This window comes from Balearica regulorum, chromosome 4 (assembly GCF_011004875.1).
Source record: "Balearica regulorum gibbericeps isolate bBalReg1 chromosome 4, bBalReg1.pri, whole genome shotgun sequence".
Lineage (NCBI taxonomy): Eukaryota > Metazoa > Chordata > Aves > Gruiformes > Gruidae > Balearica > Balearica regulorum.
This window is the reverse complement of record NC_046187.1, coordinates 34,387,871-34,407,805: the sequence shown is the minus strand read 5'-3', so window position 1 is coordinate 34,407,805 and position 19,935 is coordinate 34,387,871. Positions and strand designations below refer to the sequence as shown.

The 19,935-nt window shown below is 38.1% G+C and overlaps 1 protein-coding gene across 7 annotated transcripts in view; it reads right to left on the bottom strand.

The window, feature by feature from the left end:
• The window catches only part of TMEM131L (transmembrane 131 like), an 81,767-nt gene that overhangs the window by 14,726 nt on the left and 47,106 nt on the right, over positions 1–19,935 (bottom strand). For 4 of the 7 annotated variants that reach the window (XM_075751734.1, XM_075751736.1, XM_075751738.1 and 1 more), the window contains 17 exons: positions 19,258–19,411; positions 16,970–17,028; positions 16,493–16,601; positions 15,447–15,552; positions 14,663–14,816; positions 13,833–14,003; positions 13,442–13,511; positions 11,610–11,727; positions 10,743–10,884; positions 9,628–9,737; positions 7,965–8,037; positions 5,708–5,850; positions 4,947–5,089; positions 4,426–4,612; positions 3,204–3,389; positions 1,457–1,606; positions 258–874 (listed from right to left, as the gene is read on the bottom strand). In XM_075751734.1, coding sequence (XP_075607849.1) covers positions 258–874; positions 1,457–1,606; positions 3,204–3,389; positions 4,426–4,612; positions 4,947–5,089; positions 5,708–5,850; positions 7,965–8,037; positions 9,628–9,737; positions 10,743–10,884; positions 11,610–11,727; positions 13,442–13,511; positions 13,833–14,003; positions 14,663–14,816; positions 15,447–15,552; positions 16,493–16,601; positions 16,970–17,028; positions 19,258–19,411 — 2,692 coding nt within the window. Of the gene's footprint in view, positions 1–257; positions 875–1,456; positions 1,607–3,203; positions 3,390–4,425; positions 4,613–4,946; positions 5,090–5,707; positions 5,851–7,964; positions 8,038–9,627; positions 9,738–10,742; positions 10,885–11,609; positions 11,728–13,441; positions 13,512–13,832; positions 14,004–14,662; positions 14,817–15,446; positions 15,553–16,492; positions 16,602–16,969; positions 17,029–19,257; positions 19,412–19,702; positions 19,868–19,935 lie in introns of all 7 variants that reach the window. The other 3 variants (XM_075751735.1, XM_075751741.1, XM_075751740.1) reach the window with 2 other exon arrangements.

Below are 19,935 nucleotides of genomic sequence, written 5' to 3'. Positions count from 1 at the left end.
GATCTATGACGTCAATTATTTTAACCATTAAAATGCTACATCACAAGCTTGAAATCTGTAAACCGAGGAAAATCTGTGATTTATGAAACAGCTTTTAATGCAAGCTATTTCCTTAGGAATGTAAACAGATAAATCATAGTTAACACATAAGAAATACCACATCTTCTCCCACGCAAAAGACAAAATCCTGATCGCAGTGAACTCAACAGAAGATTTCACCCAATAATTTTGACCAACAGAAACTGAAAAAAAATTACCACTATTCTTCCTAGAAATGTCTCGCAGTTCCGGCTGTTGCTGAGGTGGATTTCTGGACAAGTGACTTTCAGGTAGCTTCTTGGACATCTTCACAGGACAGAAATCCTGTTCTTTGAGCTCAATTAGATTTTCTGAAGTCTTAAGGTTAGTTTCCTTAGGAAACATACATGTTTGAAGATCTTCCTTCAGATCACACTCTGAAGAAGTATTTTTAATGAGAACTGTATTTTTCAGTGCATTTTCTTCTTTGCCCAGAAAGTTTTCTGGAAGAGTTAAATTCTTGTTAACATTTATGCCACTTGCATATTTTAGAGTTACCCAGTTCTCACTGACAACATCAGTGCAAATGTCCTCTTTTGGTGCTGAGATTTGGTTCTCCGCAATCTGATTTTGTTTCTCATCAGTAGTTGCAATGGCATTGCCAGCTGCTGTGTTTGGTTTCTGTTTACTGTAGTAAACTGAACATTTGTGTTTCTTCTGAGAGTGGCTGTAGGTTGCAGGACTTCTCTTTGCTGCATTCTGACTTCGGCTGGAAGAAGTGCCTACAGACAGGAAGCCCTTCCCTTTACCTTTATCTGAGGAACTATAGGAATCCATAAATGTCTTGCAGCTTCCCCTGGAGAAAAACATAAAATTATTTCAGTTTTGTTTTAATTTATGAAGCTATCATGAATTGTTTGCTAGGATATTTTTGTAAGGAAACAAAGGACGGGGCATATTCACAAGCCATGAAACTGCATTAAGTCTTCAATTTATCATACCAGCTAAGCACATTCTGATTTCAGTAGGAGTTGAGCAAGACTCTAAGTATGTGCTCAGACTTCAAAACATACTTATATGCTTCAGTGAATAAGTGCCTAACTGACCACGCAAGAGGGTCAGATCTGAGGATTGTTAATGTACTTTCCATTCTTTCCACCATGGCTGCTGCACATGGTGTATCTTTTACTTCCATCACAGAATTTTTACCCTAGTATTACTGAAAATATACAAGATTAATAAACCCTTGAGTTCTTTCATTTCTCTTTTGTGAAGATGAATATACACCTCAAGACTGAAAGCTCTCTGGAAGAGGTTGCCTGGAACCCTATCTCCTCTAAACCAACCCACAGCAATATCAAAATAGACAGAAAGCATCACTCCACAATAAACAGGGTACGAAAAAAGGCAATTCAAAAGAAGAAAAAAGTATTTTTACTTGTAGGAATCAGAGCTGATTACGTCAACAGAGTTGCTGTTCTGCTGCGGTGAGGAACTAGGATTTGGCCTGTGTCTTGATTTCACGAACTCTGCTAGAATATACTGGGCTTGCTGGAAGGCTATCAGAATCACTCCGAGCAGGGACAAACTGCCAAGGAAAACAACAGATACTGGTGTCTACGATTTTCAGTGAAAGAGTTAAAAAGCTTCTAACAAGATGCACTTTTCAAATATTTTGTTAATAAATTCTAAGAAAGAAGACAGACGAGAAAACTCCAAATACAGTTTAAAATAAATAACAGTTGTAATGGTCTTTTCCTTTTTTCCTTGTAGCCCTTGCTAGTTATTCTCTCAATAACTCAGTCATGAGCTTTTCAAAGAAGAAAAATCTAACAAAAATAAAAATCCATTCAAAAAAGCTAATACTTGATTTGAAGATCAGTTAGAAGTAAGTCTCACCAAAACACAATGGCAATATATCATAGTATGACACCTATCGGTCTTCTGTGTACCTTCTATTAATTCATCATAGTTATGTCATTATTTTGATATTTATTTAATACTGTCTCTTCCTAGAGAAAATGCTGGCATAAAATAGGCTACAAATGCTACAATACTTCCGAACTAAAACTGAAGCTACAAAATATCATCTCTTTCGCTCTGGTGTATTAATTGCACCAAACAAATTGATCAGAATAAAAATCCTTGTAATTCATCAAACCACCTTCTCAATCATGCAGTTTAAACTTTGTCAGCAGGAAAACAGAATGAGAATTTCCTGATTCCCTGTAATCTCCTTCTGTTGCATCTAGAACCATGTAACGCGGTCATTATTGTTGCTTCATTTGTGCTCTGCTTTCAATGTCAAAACAACAAGGCAACCAGAATCACAGTGTATATCAGGTTCTCAGTTCGGTATGCACCGGCACGTGTGTGTATCACTACGACATTCCCATTCACTGCCTATTAGTACTGATTGTAGGGATTCTGGCTTAGTGTGATGAAAGCACTGGACGTCATCTGTGACAAATACAACATTCAGTTCACACTACACAGTATGTAAGGTTGGTAAAGGAAGACAAATAAAAAGAATATGCATAGGAGCAGAACCCTTAATTGTTGTACAAAGGTACAGTCCTCTTAAAAGCAGTTTACCTTGTGCAAGCAATAAGTCAGCTAACACAAGCCAAATCATCTTTCTGGGGTAGCCTGTTTAGCAGTGTGCCTAGCAAAAGCTAACAATAAACATGAATATTTTTTAATAAGTGAAAGAAGGAGAGAAGCAGAAAGAAAGGCAGGTCCTCACTTGGTAGTCTGAAACTTTATGAATAAAATTCACGTTAATTTTCCAGAAATACTTCAAGATAATCTACCAGTCCGCTCGATTCTACTTACAGCGTTCAGATACTAATACATTACATGTGCGTCTCTACTGCAGGGGGAGTAAGTCTTCAAGCAAGGGGAGTATCCCCTGGGTATTCCTGTGGGGTGTCCTAGCCCTTTCTCTTTACAGCCTTAACATGGAAGTTTATCAGGTGGAGCAGCAGGAAACACTTGACAACTCCATCACCAGCTACCGCATCACACCTAAGCTGTCACAGCCAGCCGGCAGTGCTCTTGGGAAACAGATGCAGTAGATATTTAGGCCCTATCACCACTGAAAATCTAACACAAGCCCAAAGTGCTTGCTGATCTTTCACAGGCGGGTCCCTTTCGAACTGGTGCAGGGGCCCTGAAAGCATTACCTTACAAAGAGGACAGTGAGCCTCCAGAAAGATTCTTCCCAGCTGGGTCCTGGCACCACATCTGCACACAGCGGTAACAGATGGTGAGGAAGAGTCACGTTGAGCGTGAAGCGGAACTCCAAATCAGCAGCAGTCACCAGTGTAAGCTCCCGGATTACCCAGGAAGATGTAAAGTCAGGAGTGAATCTGTCAGGAAAAGCAGACAGAGCTGGTGTTATTTTTTAATTATTGGGCTGAATTTCATTTTCTGAAGTCACACTGATACCAAAAAATGCAAAATAACTTCTGATTTAATAATATGAAAAAAGACAATTAAATAAGTGATCACTGTCTGCTTAGACTATGCAGATGGCATTAGCACCTAACAGAGGTAAGACTTTGTGGTCATCTTTGAGCAGTAAAATACGAGTTTTTTATTGTGACTCTTCACAATACTCTCGTTACTGTGACTTGTTTTCCTTCTCTCAAGGAGGTGCACATGATCAACTCATGTTAACCAAAACACTCTACCAAAAGCACAGCTGTCAAGTCTAGAGGCAGCATTACTTCAGAAAGGGCCAGGTACTAGAGTTAAGTCTAGAACAAGGCTGGAAAGATAGGGAGAGCAGAAGAAAACATCAGATTTGCCTCTTCTTCCACTTATGTCCCGACCCATACCATTATTCTATTTGACTGCCATGGGTAGTGCTAGAAGGCATGACTTGCGTTTCCAATTGGCAGAGGTGATACTTGCTGTATATGAAACCGCAGTTGCTGTAATACAGTAATATTAACTCTACTCGTGTTTAAGTCATGACTTTCAGTCAACAAGACTTAAAAAAGAATCAGTTTTAGACTATGTGCAATGTTAGGAAAACATGACTAGATTGCGGTCAGCCTACTTGGGACAAGCTAGAGAAGAACAATTAAAAAAAAGGCTAGTGGCAGAGCATTTCGTACTCTTTTATTGTGACAACTCTTTTGTTTTAATTTATTACTTCATAATGCACTGATAAAAGCATGTATGCTGCTTTTTAAAAATAATGGAGTCTTATAAAGAAACATTATTGTGTTATCAATTTGTTAGTATTACCCTTACTGAAAAGGGGAAATGCTTATGAAATTTATATTCTAAGCTCACCAAATTTTCTGTGCGGATGTGCTATTGGAATGTCTGTTACTGAAATTAATTATTTCAAATTTACACTTAAGTTAATTTGTCAGCAAATTTGTCAGTACTTACACAATGCTGATCTCTCGTGATGAGTTCTGAGCCAGGAAAAATTCCCGACAGTCTAACACTTCAAATCCGTATCCTTGGCAACTGTAACCATTGATTTTCATTGATGAAATTGTTATAGGAAGAGGCCCAATGTTCTCCACTTTGAAGTTCTTCGTAATGGATAGAATTTGCTTGCTGTCTTTCAGTTCTTAAAGGAAAAAAAAGAATAATTATTTTACAGTACTTAAAAATTATTTTCTTATGTTTATAGATGAATTGTTATGTTTACTTCCAACGTAACAAAAAAAATTCAGAAGTGACCAACATTTTAATACACACTGCTTTGCAATAGCGTATTTCTAGAATTTGTAACTATCCTCAGTCAGCGTTTTGAGAAAACAAAATCTACACCTCTCATGACCAAGCTCTTCAGCTTCTTCTATTTCAACATTCTGTTTACTTAACATTACTGTACCGTATCAGTACCACTATGGAGTAATGCAGCCAGCTACAAAAGCAGAGACCTGTTTCTTCTTACTCACGTCGTCTGCAGTCCATTAGCGTAGCTTCTGGCACCTTGAATCGAAGAGATCCTCCTGCACCAGGTAGTCTCCCTCCCACTTTGAGTAATTCTTTGGCTCCAAAGCCTTCCACATTGACCACATCCAGAACAGTCAAGTTGTTTCTGCCATAATATAAAAATCAAGCAATCAGCCACTAAAACACAAATAAAGTTTGCAAAATCATGGCTCTGCTTTCTAGGTGCCAAGACAATGGTGTTTCAGTAACAGAATCACTGGCCACACCTCGACAGGTTTCCCCTAAATACAGACAGGATCACTCCAGAACCAGTCACCAGTGAATTTCACACAGTGAAAGAACAAGTTTTGTGACCATTGCCACCGGACAACAGCGCCACCCAGTAAAAATGGTTGTTTCTTCCATAAACTCTCTTTTCCTCCAGGGATGACCAATGTGCAGCTGCACACTAGACTCACTGGATACTTAAATCCTGTCGTTATGGAGTTAAGTTGAAAATAGCAAAGCCACCCAATGTGTTGCGCTCTCAACTTAAAATTGTCTCAGTGTGTTCATATGTGTTTTAAAACCCACTGATCAAGAAAAAAAGACTCTATTTTTAAATGACTGAGAAATAAGACACGAAGACCCTTTAAGCATTTTTTATGAAACTGGATGTATTCTGACTTTCAAATTTTAACCATTTGTCTTTGCTCCAAGATGTGGCAAATTCATTTTTACATTGAGTTGTTTGATTCTCACTTACAACTGAAACTTTGCTTACCTGATTAAAATAAGGGAAGTTACTCTTTTGTAGTCAACTGGTGTAAAAATTACACCAACTTTTCTGGTTTCCAGTGGCTGTAAACTTAACCAAAGCAGCTCAGAACTGCATTTCTTGTTGACAAGATCCTCTTGACGTACATTCTATTAAACAAAAATGCACTTCTTACTCACAGAAAATACATGTGTTTAAAGATCTCAATAAAGAAAGCACACCTCTACTTAGCACCACATAAGGTATTTTTGGCAAGGTGCAGTAACCGCTAACTTGTTATACAAAAGTCTTTCAATTTGACAACATAAAATATCAGATAAGGTTGTTTATTTCAGCAAAAGTTCATATTACTGCACTTATTATTATGCAGAATGTATTACTTCTTTTTTTAAAAACAGTTTTTATTTGCTCAGATGGAAAAGAAATTTTATAGTGTCTTTCATATTCAAGGAATCCTGAAACACTTCACAACACAACGAGAACTGACAGTATACTGATTGCACAGGGAAATGTGGCAACCATTATACCCTCAGTGTAAGACCTGCAACTCGATTTAAGCGAGAAAGTGACTGTTGGCAAATATGTTGATCATTTGAGTCACTGGAAACAAGCCAAAGCGAACTCCCTACCATATTAATTGAAGACCAGAACTACCAGAAGTTCACTGAGTCTGGAAATAATGTAAATTTTCATTTGTTTGTTTTTGATACTGCTGTTTATTCTTCTTCCTATTAAAAAAATTAAAATAGCCCTAAAACTTTCTATTCCAGAACTGGGGGTCTCCTCTTAGAAAGGGGTGATCAGACACCTACAGCAGTGAAAACAACCATAAACATTACAAAATGGGCTCTTGCTTGGTTGTTTTTCAATTCATGGCTGTTGTACTGAAGGTTTTTCTGATCTTTTCCAGTACAAAATGTTTTTATTCTTAGTCTATTTTACAAGAAAAGAACATACAAAAAAGTTTCAGAACCTGCATTTAACAGTCAATATTTATTAAAAGCAAACCACATATGGCATTTGCAGACTTCACCCTGTCACTCCCTACAAACAAAGATACGCATGCACTCAAATGTGAGCCTAACAATTCATCACCCATGTATATAAAGTGACTAGGGAGACGATGACAAATTCAAAAATGTAAATATTAACAAGTAGTGATTTGGTTAACAAGCCAAGATCTGTGCTGAATACCTATCTAACCATACATGTTCCCCCTAGCTCTTCAAGTCTCTAACGAAAACCAGATATTACACACACTGATGTAAAGATCTACCACTATTTTTCCATTTGGTCAAGAGTATGGTGTATGGGACTGTGGAAACTCACTCCTACCCATGTACTAGTGGAACTACCTTCTCTTTTTCAGTGTGTGCCTACAGGCTAGAATTTATGAACTGCTGTCTCCTCTCTTTTACAACAACTCTTACAACTCTGGCCAGAAAGGAAAGGTCTGCTTTGATTAGTGTAGCAAACACAGTCTCCTCTTTTTATAAGGTACTAATCTTTCATTAAGGTCTTTCTGCATATGTGCAGAAACATGTACCTAAATAAGACATTAAAGATGTGGCTGCAGCATACCCGAACAGCATGGAAAATATGTCAGTTCCAGGCTTTTGCACAAACTAGAAGTCTAAGAAGAAATTCTCTGGGTACCCTGGACAGTACTCTGGTCATCAGAATAGGTGAACATCCCCAATACAGCATCTTCTCTATTTCTGTCATCCATGACACAACACCTGAGAGTATAACCACAGCTCAGCACTGGTGTAGCACAGTCAAGTATTATCACACTCATGTTAGAAGTGAGGCAATGGGAGCCAGAGAGCACCATGACATTCCAAGCTGAATCTGGGAGCTGCAGTGAGACTGAAGTGTAGAAATCCAGCCTTCTCCCTTCAACTATGGGACAGTATTTCCCTCTACTGAAGAGATTATGAGCTAGCTTCTGACATCATCTACTCGAAAGCCTGACAACCTGGGGCTAAATCTAAGCCCCAACACAGAATGCAAACAGCAGCCTTGTCAAGACACACACACACACACACGCAGCAGGCATGTGCACGCTCCCTCCCTACAGTTGTTTTCAAAACAGACTCACACTCTGAAAAAAATTAACTGCAAAGATACAAGCCTGACAGAGATTCAAGAAAACACTCTTAAATTGCTTTAAATAGCACTTGGGAACAACTTACATGTAGTGTGGCTAGAAAAAGCTTTTTCTAGTGTGTCAGACCACTTCTACCAAAATTAGCCATCTTACCCTGTGAGAACATTCATCCATGAGCCTGAATTCAGCGGTTGTGAAATTAATAGCTTGCACATTTATGCCGAACCTAAATAAACCAAAACAAAAAATTAAGCACTTCAAACGTAGTCTGTCAGAACTACACTGACTTATTTTTACATGCTGGCATTTATTCTTAAATAAAGAATACTTTTACAATTGCATTCTGGCAGATGTGAAATACAGTGGAAACATGGGTCTGCATTTTACCAGAATACACTACAAATCAGTTTTATGTGGATCCCACACATTTGGAAAACAGACAAATGGCTGGGCATTTTAGATCTCTCAGCATACAATATTGCAAAAGATGACAATCAAGAAACACAATTTCTAAGCCATTCAAATGCCCCAAAGCTTTTTCTGCCCACGTAACTGTTAAGAAATAATTATTATCAAATCTCATTAATTTGCTCAAATATTCCTCTTTCTGCTCATGATTTGTTTGGGACAAATTCCTGTTTTCTTTCACATTCTTTGCAAATCGAATTAACTTAACAGCAGTTGATTATTTGCCTGAGAGCAAATTATAAACATTTGACATTAAGGTATTAAAAACAGGTATAACAAAACCAATAGGCAAAATTTAGATTATAGAGGACCAATGGACCTCCAGCCACTGAACTGGAAATTCACTTGTCACAACTTTCTATGACATTAGCTTAAAAAGAACCATTTAGCAGATGTGATTTCTGGTAAACCTAGATGACATGCAGAAACAGAAGTGTGCAAATACAGAGAAAATGTAATTTCAAATCACTAGAAATAGTCTATGTGGAAATTATATTTAGTATACAAACAGATGTAGTTATTAACGTGCATATATGTACACATACATGCTCATATATATATATGCACATACACATACTTATGTGAAGAAATGAGGTTAAGGAAGCAATTATACAGGGATTTCGACCCCGAATAAGCAAGTTAGACGTAAGCACATGAGTAGTCCCACTGGCTCTAAACAAGCAAATAGTCCTACCAACTATACAGTTTTTCAAAGTTAAGTGTGACAGCCAGGGCTTACTTTGGTGAACTTCAGCCCACCTCACCATGACCCTTTATACTGCTCATCTAACTCTTATCTAGATTTTGCATTCAATCTTCCCAGTTCTAAAACAGAAAGTTCAAAACAACGTAGCAGCATTTGCTTAGCTGGCCCTAAACATTTACACTGGGGTTCCCAGCTCTGGACCTGAATTCTTCCTGGCTCCTCTTCAACCAGGGTTTTTACCTAAGAAAAAGCTAAGAAGAAAAACTTTTTCTGGTGTTTGTATACTTTCCAACCAGCCTTGCAGGGAGATGCACATCCCCAATTCTGCAAGTTGCTCCCCTCACCTGGGCAGTTTGCACAAGCTTGCACTAAGCCTCAGATCTTACAAGATGATCAATTATAGTTTACAGCTGGCAAAGAAACTTGCTGAAAACATGCTCAATTTGGTTTTATCAATGATCAGGTACATTACAAAGTCATGCATCATACAGGGAGCTGCTCTGAACATATTTTCCAAAATGGGTGTCCCCACCTAAGTTACACTTTGAAAAATCAGAAGAAACAATAAGCAACAATCATAAGGCATGGCAAATAGATCTTTTAAAAGGGAAAACAGTATCCTGAGATAGTTACACTTATTACCATTTGTTGAGCAGACTCAGTGAAGCGTGGGGATCAGGGTAGTAAGAAAGAGGCAGAAGCTGCAACGTAACTGGGAAGGATGAAGGGTTTCTTAGTACGAAATATTTTACCTAAATAGTTTGGAGGGGAAAAGAAATAGTTAAGAACTACATACTTGGGAACTGGAAGGTAAAATAATTCAGCACTGGCAATATGATCTGCATTTTCAAGGGACTTCAACTTGGCTTCTGTCTTAATGCAATATGTGCACAAAACTGCATGGAACAGCAGGACATGTCACTGCAGTGTCATCATTTACAAAAACCATTAAAGGTGTACAAAGAACCGCATGTGTAAAAATACGGACCACCCCCACCCCCCAAACAACCTTTTTATTTGGATTTTGATTTATGCAGGCAAGACATGAACAAAGCTCTTCCGCAGAAGGTGGTGAAATTAGTGAGGTGCTACCCCTTCTTACAGAAGTCTGAGTGCAAGTTGGTTATACACATTACTACAATGACTGACAATTTAATGGCATAAATGGAATATGAAGGTAATTCACAATATGTGCATATGAAAACTATCTCCATATGACTGGTTCTGGCCCAGGTTAGTTTAGTAGTGACCTAAATCTGACAAACTAGAAAGAAACAACTGTCAGTGTGGTTGGAAGACACATTGCTCTGCTGATCTCTCAAGGGCTGCATCTCTTGCAGATGTTTTACACACTTCTGTTACATAAGGCAGTGGCATGAGGAAGGCCATCCCGTAACCACATGCATCATTAATGACAGTACATCCTATCCCTAGTCCCTTGTTCAATTATTTTACCACAAGCATGTGTAACTTACACAATGATGCAAGGAAAGCTTTAACAACCACAAACAATTGTTAGTTAAGACCTACACTGCTTTACTTCTCTCCTTGTATTAAAATATTACAACTAGGTAGGTAGAGAACTTATCCAAGAGCCAAAGGGATACAAATCTGGTGTCTTAAATTAGCCTTCAAAACACTGATCTATAAGCAGTATGAAAATGCTAAGCATCATCAAATATTAACTGCAGATTTTGTTATTTAAACAAGCGAAACATACATCAACTCAGAAAAAGCGTAACAACAACCATCCTCACCATACTACTTTTAACTGCTGTGGCACTGAAGTTGACCGTAAGGCCAGGCTCTGTAGTCAACCGTGGCAAGAAAAAGGCAAAGGACTCCTCTTCAGTCTTCTTCTGGTGAATAAGGCGAGCTGATCCTAAAATACTTCTCCTGCTTTATTGGCAAAACCAGAAAGCTTTGTTAATTTTGTTTTCCTTTTTCTTCAAAGAACCAAAAAATAAAAGATTATTTGCCAGGACCTATAATTACATCAACTGATCTTTCCTTGAAAATGTTCTTCACAAAAGAGAGCCCATAAAGCTGTAACCTAGCAGTGGACAGTCAGTGTAACTTATGTGCATCCCTTCAGTCTCCACTTTTCCACCTGCAACACGACTGTGGTTTTCACAGTTCTACCTACTTAGTCTGGAAAGAGGCTGAGGTCACTGATGCACCAACTCTACAAGAACTGCTCAGTCACAGTGACTGCTTCCTTCCCAACATCCCCAATATGTGGTATCTGTTAGGCCAGCAACTAAACACCTTATAAGCTCTTCAAAGACCCTGATCCTGAAAAGACTGGTACGCGACCTGTTGATGAAGGACTTGTACAACTCCATAAATGATCTGGTTAAATGTGCTTTGACTGCTTTTACACTGGGTAGCTGTGGTAGGGTTGTTACAGTCAGAACATTATTTACATTCTAAAGTTCGGGCAGTGCCTTGAAATGGAAGCTGGGGGTGTCTGGGGTGCTCTGAAACTCCAGGCGTTTCAAGATACCTAAGCACAGCAAGGTCAAAAACGTTTGTTCTAATTAAGAATACTTCAGAACAGAAACATTCTTTCTTACAACACTGTACTGGCTTGAATTAAGAACCTCAACAGATTCTATACAGACCTGCAGGCTTCCCCACGCCTTATTTTTTGCCATCTTTCATATAGTTCACTTGCAAGCTCAGAATCCACATCCCAGGCAGAACGGTCCAGAGAGAGACTCTTCTGCCAAAGCAGATTTGCTAAAACGATAACAGATTTTTCATATTTTACAGAGATAACGTTTCCTCCTTCCATCAATCTACTTCTGAACACAAGTAATCAGTATCTGCAAAGGGTCTTGACACAAAAATAAAAAAGGCAACCCACTTTTTCCCTTCAAAGCAGGCATATGTGAGGGTATATAGATTTTACTGTCTATTTCTGATTTGCTTAAAGAAACACATCTGCAAAAGCACAGTAAGTCTACACGCAAACAAGAGTACAGGTATTGCACCAGCTTTGTATGCTCTAGAGTAAGCCCTTTTTACTGTTGCTACTTCTAATGAATGCCATTGAAAAGTCATGTTATTAGTAGTCTTTACACAGAACTCTCCACTGATGCCAATAAAGTCTCAACGTCATATACTATTGTCTACATAGTGGTACAAAATTATAGTATCACAGCACAGCAGGGAGCAAACCAAATCCCACAGTTTGGCAGAAATGGTGTTTTCATTTTAGCTTTTCGAGGTGCCAATAATTTTCTTGAATTCTTAAGATAAAATTGCAAGGCTTTACATAAGTCTAAAGATTAAGTCATTTTAGAAAGTTAGATTCATATTTGTTCAAGCATTTTCACATAGCAGAAAGGAGTTAGAAAAGCTAATTTCTTTTGAAAGAAAACAAAAATGGCTTATTTTGAAAGTACATGTACTTTATTTTACAATCCTTAGTGTTTAAAGTAACCAACTGAGATTGATGATGACTGGAATAATCTAGCTACAAGTTCTTTAGGTCAGTATTTTCAGGCTTGTGCGTTAGACTTTTCTATTTAACAAATACTGGTATGCTAAATTAGAAGGCAGAATACCTGTATGTAAAGATCTGATTATGTGTATTATTAGAATGGTAAGAAGGTAAGCAATGAGGATGCACTTGTATCAGCAATATTCCTTTATATAGATTTAAAAAAAAACCCAAAACCAAACACTTGCTTTTAAGTTATGTACCTAAGTGTGCGTATGTATCAGCAGTTCTTCAAGCCACGTGTTTCCATATGTCACCTCAATTCTCCTTTTTACATTTCACTGACTAAAACAGCTCCCAGCATTACAGTATCTGGAAACAGATTCGTCAGTTCCAGAAAGAATGAGACCCCTTCTTTCTGTTTTTCATGATACAGCATTAAGGATGCTGTTTTCTAGGCCTGATAAATGGTCTTTTGCAGAAATCTATGAAATTATTGCTGTGAGAAACAAAGAGAAGGCCTTCAAACTTAACTCCTGCTAAAGGCAGGATATTGGTCAACATTTGTTTCTTTGTTTTTCAAAGACGTGCCAGGATCTGGACCCAGATTATGCACACTTTCTAATCACTTTGAGCTAGCTGACAGCTTTATCATTCTACCTCAACATCTCCGGAGAACGTGCATATGAAAAAAGCAAGGAGCAGTACACCACCAATAAGAACTTATAGGAGAGTCTTAAATATCAAGTCCAAAACAATGTTTCAAGACAGAACAATAGCTTAGCACGTGCTATGGAATTAGAGGTCTGAAGTTCTGTGCAGTGTACTCGGTACAGGTTACTCAAAGCCACTGATATACTCCCACAAAAGTGCATGTTTTTAAAAGACATAAAAGTAAGTACTGATATGAACAATCTCAATATTCTTATTAGAAGTCCTACTACATAAAATTAATTTTCTACAATAAAATTACCATCAGACGCCTAAAAGAAACCAAGACAAGCCTACCTGAATCAGACTTTCCCAAGTAACACTGAATATCGCAGTGGACGATCGCTTCAAAATTAAGATCTCCCTGCTGGGAAAAAAAAAAAACAAAAAAAAACAACAACAAAAAACCCCTACAACTGACCATGTGACAAAACAACAGGACAAATTCCAACCTCTCAGTGCATAATTTGGATGAGGCAAAGAAAAGAATTAAGGTTGCCTAGAGAACTGTAATCCCATCGCTGTTCAATTCTGGGGGCTTAACTTCTCAAGCTACAGAATGGTTTCAAGAGAAGTACCAGTGAGTTCTTCTTTCAGGACTAAGGGACAGATTTCTGGCCTAAGAAAGACGCTGCTGCAGTTTGGTTTGCAGTGCATAAGGATCATTCAACACAACTGAATACAATACCTTGGAGACAGTTGAATGTATCTGCAGAGGTATTTCAAACATTACTCCCACATTTGTGGCCAAACAAATACTAGAAAGAACATTTGTTACAGCATCTTTCACATTGAGCTTCAAAGAAAATACATTCCAGCAGCCTGGAGGTAGAGTCAAAGGTTCGGCAAAGTTCAGAATCTAGAAAGAATCAAACAACAACTGAATTAAAATTGGTACAGTATTTTTGGTGCAAGCAGTACCTCGAAGAATGTAAACTTTCTCTTCCTTCGTGTTTTTGCTGTTATTGCACACACATATGTGCCCATAACTGATCCATACAGTGCACATATGTGAATCTCCTATCTAAATATACGAAGGGCCAATTAGATGCCTACATCATGTGCTTATTCATAAACCAGATTTGTCTGGTTTGAATCAAGCAATTGCACAAGTAAATTATTGGCTTTGCCTTCTAAACTTCAAAGCTCATCTATGTACTAAAGACTTCCATTACAGCCTATGAAGAAATGCTGAATCCTATAGAGCACAAACACACGTGCAACAATGCTGAGAACAGAGCAATGGTCTGTAATTTGATGCATCTGTAGCTGCAACTCAAATGAAAGAACAGTTGCTAATAAAACAATACAAAAACAAGCCAGACAGTGAATAATGCCTATTTGAGAGAGTAAGCTTTTTGGGACCTAACAGTTAGAGGGGTACATACACCTTTATTTTTAACCGATTTCAACCAGCTCTGAGAACATCGAGTTCTTCAAAGAATCTATTTTGTATGTCAAAGGACTATACCGTTAAATCAAAGACAAAATACTGTATGAAGTAGAAATAAAGCTTACCTTTAATATGTTCTTCATTTCTCTGGCTACGAAGACTTCGTTCAGTTCAACACTGAAGTCAAAATTGTTCGTAAACCATATGGACCAAAATCCTGAAGTATTACGATGTGGTTCTATATGAAACAATGCTGCAGAAGGATTTACGTCATAATACCTGCAAGTAAATACAGAAGAAAAACAAACACATCTGCAGTTGTCCTTGACCACACAAGAGACGATAACTGGTATTTCTTGCATAATGAGGCTCTTAAGGTTTTAAGAACAAGAAGATTATTTCCTTTGGAATACTAACATATAATAATCAGAGTAAAATTGACAAGAACAATGTAAAAGAGGTAGGCAGGTAATCACTCTACTCTCTTTCTACGCTGTAGTACAACACTGCCTGATGCTTTGTGATATGGTAGTTTGGACGAAATTGCCAAAAGACAACTGAAGAAAAGACTTCACATTTTTTCAAGAAATATCCTGCTTCTGCGTTGGATTAACAAGGATGGTGAAAATCTCATCACAGACTCTAAGCAATGTTTATATGATATGAGCTGCTAAGGCATATCTTTTTACTGGCTCCTGAAATTCTTCCTGGATAAAATACAGGACTATTGCTTGAAACGTCACAGGTCTGTTTTGGCAAATGACACAGCAACAACAGGAAGAAGCCTCTTCACTGTCCTTGGAATTGTTCAGTGACAAAGCAAGTTAACCTGATCTCTTACAGTAGGGTACGATATTCTTCTTATAAGATCAGTGAATGTTAACAAACAAAAATCCACTGTCAACTTACCCTTCCATCACAGGACAGGAAAGACAAGCTTTTAGTGTTGTAGTGCTCTCCAATAGATTATTATTCTTCTTGTGAGCGTAAGGACTTTCACTGTCACAGGATGCAGCTGGGCAAAGAACAGACATAAGGAGAATACAACATCAGCCAGAATGAAAGCACATCCGCAATGATTTTCATGCGAGGATTTGGAAAAACACTACAAAGGGGAACATTTGCTAGTCTGTTTCTCACATGGGTGAGAAAAGCATCTAATTGCTTATGCCCTCATTTTCAGAGGTTCCAAACCTTGCTTTAAGAAGAATTTATGAATGCTACACACTTTCAAAAAACACACGCACAACAAGGCTGCAAAGAGCAACTTGACCAATTTTAACCATGTGTCACTGGCACGGCATTCTTACTTATCAGTGCACACTGCCTCCTTTAATAAATGAAAAACTGTTCTGAAGAAAGAATCACTTAACATAAAGCCCCTTCTTTCTTCTTATTTGCCCTCCCAATGTCATTATGAAAGCAGCCTGTTTCATAAATATTTAAAGTCTATGCACTGCAGTCTAGTGGCCAGAATAGGAAACAGGCTGGAGTCAGGAATGCTTAAATATTAATCTTTGCTCTTCCACAAACATGCCTGGTCTCAGGAAAGCCTCTTCAATGATCCTGCCAAGAAATGTCATAGAAAATGACCACCCAAGCACAATAGCCTTTTAGAAAATACACTGGGAACAGAAAAATAACCACAAATTATAAAAGGATGTTGAAAAAGCATATTCAATAATTATGCTTATTGTAAAATCAGCTAACATTTCAGCAAATGTTTTCTTCCCCTTTTTGACATACGTATAACTTAGAGCCTTCGACTGGCATAAGCAGAAGCATATATACACAAAAATGGTGGAAACAATTAGCAGAAAAAATTCATCCTCCTCAAAAAAGCCCAGACAAGTTGATTCTGAGATCTTTCAGGGTCTCTATCTGCTGAAAAAAGCTATCCTTTTACAATCCAATCCTGTTTAATCATATTATCTATGAGTATACGTATCCTGTACCTTTACAAGAAATAGAAGCAACTTTTGTAAAGTTAGTAGATGATGAAGATAGCAGTACTGGCTCAAACTCCACAGGTGATGTGTCTTTTTGTGACAACTGCCGTATTTCCTGCATGAAGACAAGACACAATGATCCTTGTAGCAGTACTACCATTATTATTGTAGCTCCTGTATTAGTGTATCTTCCTGTCAAATTTGCAAGCCAATATCTGCCATTTTCTCACATCTTCTAAATCAACACATGGATTTTTATTCAAGTTACCAGCTCTTAGGTCTTAAAAAAAATATCCATCACTGAACTACAATTCTTCATCTAAAAGATCTATTATATGTTTTGACACATTTTTAAAAATACAGAAGCATGATATTTGCCATTAGCAAAATCAATCAATCTGCTAAAGAGTAAGCCAGCGGGCTAATTAATTCCCCAAGTAAATTCAACACTCCAAAATATGACTTCCCAAAGCCCATGATTACCTGTATATGCACAAGGCTGTTCCCAGAATGCATGATGTACACATCTACTGAGGAATCACCTGTCCAAAAGAATGAAGAGCAAGGTAAGTTCACCAAGGATGGAAGCACTCTTGCTTTGTCCGATACTCATATGAGAAGCAATCACAATTTAAATTTAAAAACCTTTGTGTGACAGCTACCCTTGTAAAAAGGAGGAACTATTCACATCTTGAGCTGGCAATTGTTTCATAAAGGAGTAAAAACGGACTCAAGATTTTTGGCCACAAACCTTCCTTCATTATCTCCTAAATCCAAGATGGAGCACAACTCCTTCCTTTCCTATGGGCAGGGAGACAGGAGGCACAGCTGAAGGCGAGGATGGCTGATGCTGCCATAACTTTCTAAGGGCTAACCTATGAATAGCACTAGAGAGTCCAGTAAAAACTGTTTTGTGTATGCATACAGCTACGCAAAGTCCTGGCTTGCCTGTTTTGAACAGCAAGTATTCTCAACAGACAATGTGAAGCCGGATTTGGGGCTTAACACCTTTTGGGCTTAAAACAGGAATGGTCCTATCACCTGGTAGGGTAGTAACCTATTGACTAGAACAACAGGAGATGGGTATAACTCAGCTTTCACCTGCTGATAAGGTGGTACAGCTATACTGGGTAACCAGCCTTCATCACTGGCAAAGCTATGTTCCTGCACTACAAAGATGCAGAGGACCAAAAGAAGAGCAGCACGACAGAACAAAAGATGACTATTATACCAGGGTGGTCATCACGCTTCCATGAAGGAAGACGACCTGAGTTCTTGCCCTTGCTTATAATTGAATTACATCAGTAGATGCAGGCTGACATAAAAGGACACTCTCCCAATTCACCAGGCACAATTTCTAATAATGAGTGTGCTTTGCTCACAAAAGCTTGAGAGCAAGACTGCAAGTGCCAGCTTCCCAAAGAGGGTTCAAGATGTCGATTCTGAGTGAGCAGATGCTCCACATACCCAAAGCACATACTCCTCTTCCAGCCGGCTAGCTCCCCTGTGCAGACCTTGCCTACCTGCGGTTCCACTCAAGGTGCTACCACATGTGCTGTACAATGAGACTAACACAGCACCATATTTCCTTTTGTTAGATCTTTCCCTCAAGACCATGGCTCTCATTTAGTTATACAAACAGAAGGCAGCAAGCATTGCTGTTTGATGTGGTAAAGCGACCACCAGTACTGATGGAGCAAGACATGGAAGTTCACACCCACAACAAGTCCAAAGAGCTTATGTGACCAACCTCTAACACAGTGGGGACTTCTAATTGTATTACATTTAATAGAAAACAGCCTTAAAAGCATAATTCTAACATTTTGACTATCAAAATCAAACGGCGAGCACCCTTGACAAGACAGATGTGAACAATTCTCTACCAGCATCAGAATAAACGTATGCTCACCACTCAGTGTAACAAAGCACTGGCATCTCACTGGCAGGGAAACTAGGTTTACAGTGGGTATTTCAGTTTCAGCTCTGTTTAAGTATCACATCACAGAACAGGCACGGGGGAAACAGCATATACTGTTTTGTGACTAGATCTTAAAGGAACTTCTCAAAAGACAAAAAGATCCATGTTCTTTTTTTACTAGTGTGTTAAAAAAATATTAATTTGGATTCTTAAGCAGTTCCATCTTCTTTTTCTTCTTCAATCAGAAAGTAAAACTGGCAGAAACATCTGAAAAAAAAGGCTATTCAAACAGACTGCAAAGCTCTATAAATAATTTTAAATCCCCTGGATTTAGAGGATTTGTTCACTCAATAAATGCAGCATAAAGAAACTGCAAGGAGTTGATTGTTTTGCCTGTGGAATTCTAGCTTACAAGAACAAATGATGCGCACATCTGTATTATCTCATTACCCTACTTTCCACAATGGCCACTATCCCCAGTACTGTACAAACCATTCTGCTTTCTTAGTCCTATTATGGTTAATTTAATTAATGGGAAACCAGAAATGCAGTGCAGAAATCGAAGGACCATGACATCTTCCCATACTATTTCAGTAGATGCATAAGCACAGGTGACTAAAGAAAGAGATGTAGTTTACAACTTTACAATCATTACCTTTATAAAGAGGACAGTAACTCTGCCGTAAATAAAGTGCCTGACAGGCTGTGTTTAACTAAACTGATTTGTTTTCCCTTACTTGCAAAATTTAGCTGTCACTGAATTTGATTCAATTTAGCACATCAAATTACAACTTATGTATAAAACTTATGTATTAAAGTTCTATTACAATTAACAGTCATATTTAGGACTTACCCGAGGTCTTTGTTTTTTCCATTGCTACATAAACTACAAAAAGATTCTCCAGTAAGTATTGTCTGTGCTCCACAAAATCTTGTTGGGCATTTTCCATTCTTACCGTTAAGCTCATTTCTAGCAGCATTGGGTCATCGGACATAAAACAGCAACTCTGGAGCAAGACAAGGGGATATGGTGTGTGTGTGGTGGGGGAGGGAACAGAAAAAAATCATTACAGTAAGGTATCTTGAGAAGTTAATCAAAGGTATTATCTAACAGATAAGGTTTCCAGCACCAAAGCGCTGGCAAAACAGGAGTAATTAGGACCTCTGCTAAAATCTCAGCAGAAACCAAAGACAGTGCAGGTACAGACAGCACAGCAAAAACAAAGACGAAAAACAACTAAAAAGGACACTGAACCTTGAAAGAATGCAAATTTATAAACTGTCTTAGTCAGTCTCACCTCAGGGACTGCAAAACAGTTTCCTTTGTTAAATCCTCTGCCTTCAATAAAATGTGCCATAAACAGACTGATGCATGTGTCTTAATGGTAGGAAGACAGTTCATGTTCACTGGTCTGTTTATAGTTAATTTTTCCAAATCCTGTGTTTTTTGTCTCCATTTCTCACTGAAGTAATTTTAAAAAAACAAACATACATGTACAATTCTTAATAGAAAACACTGTCGTCTGGCTAG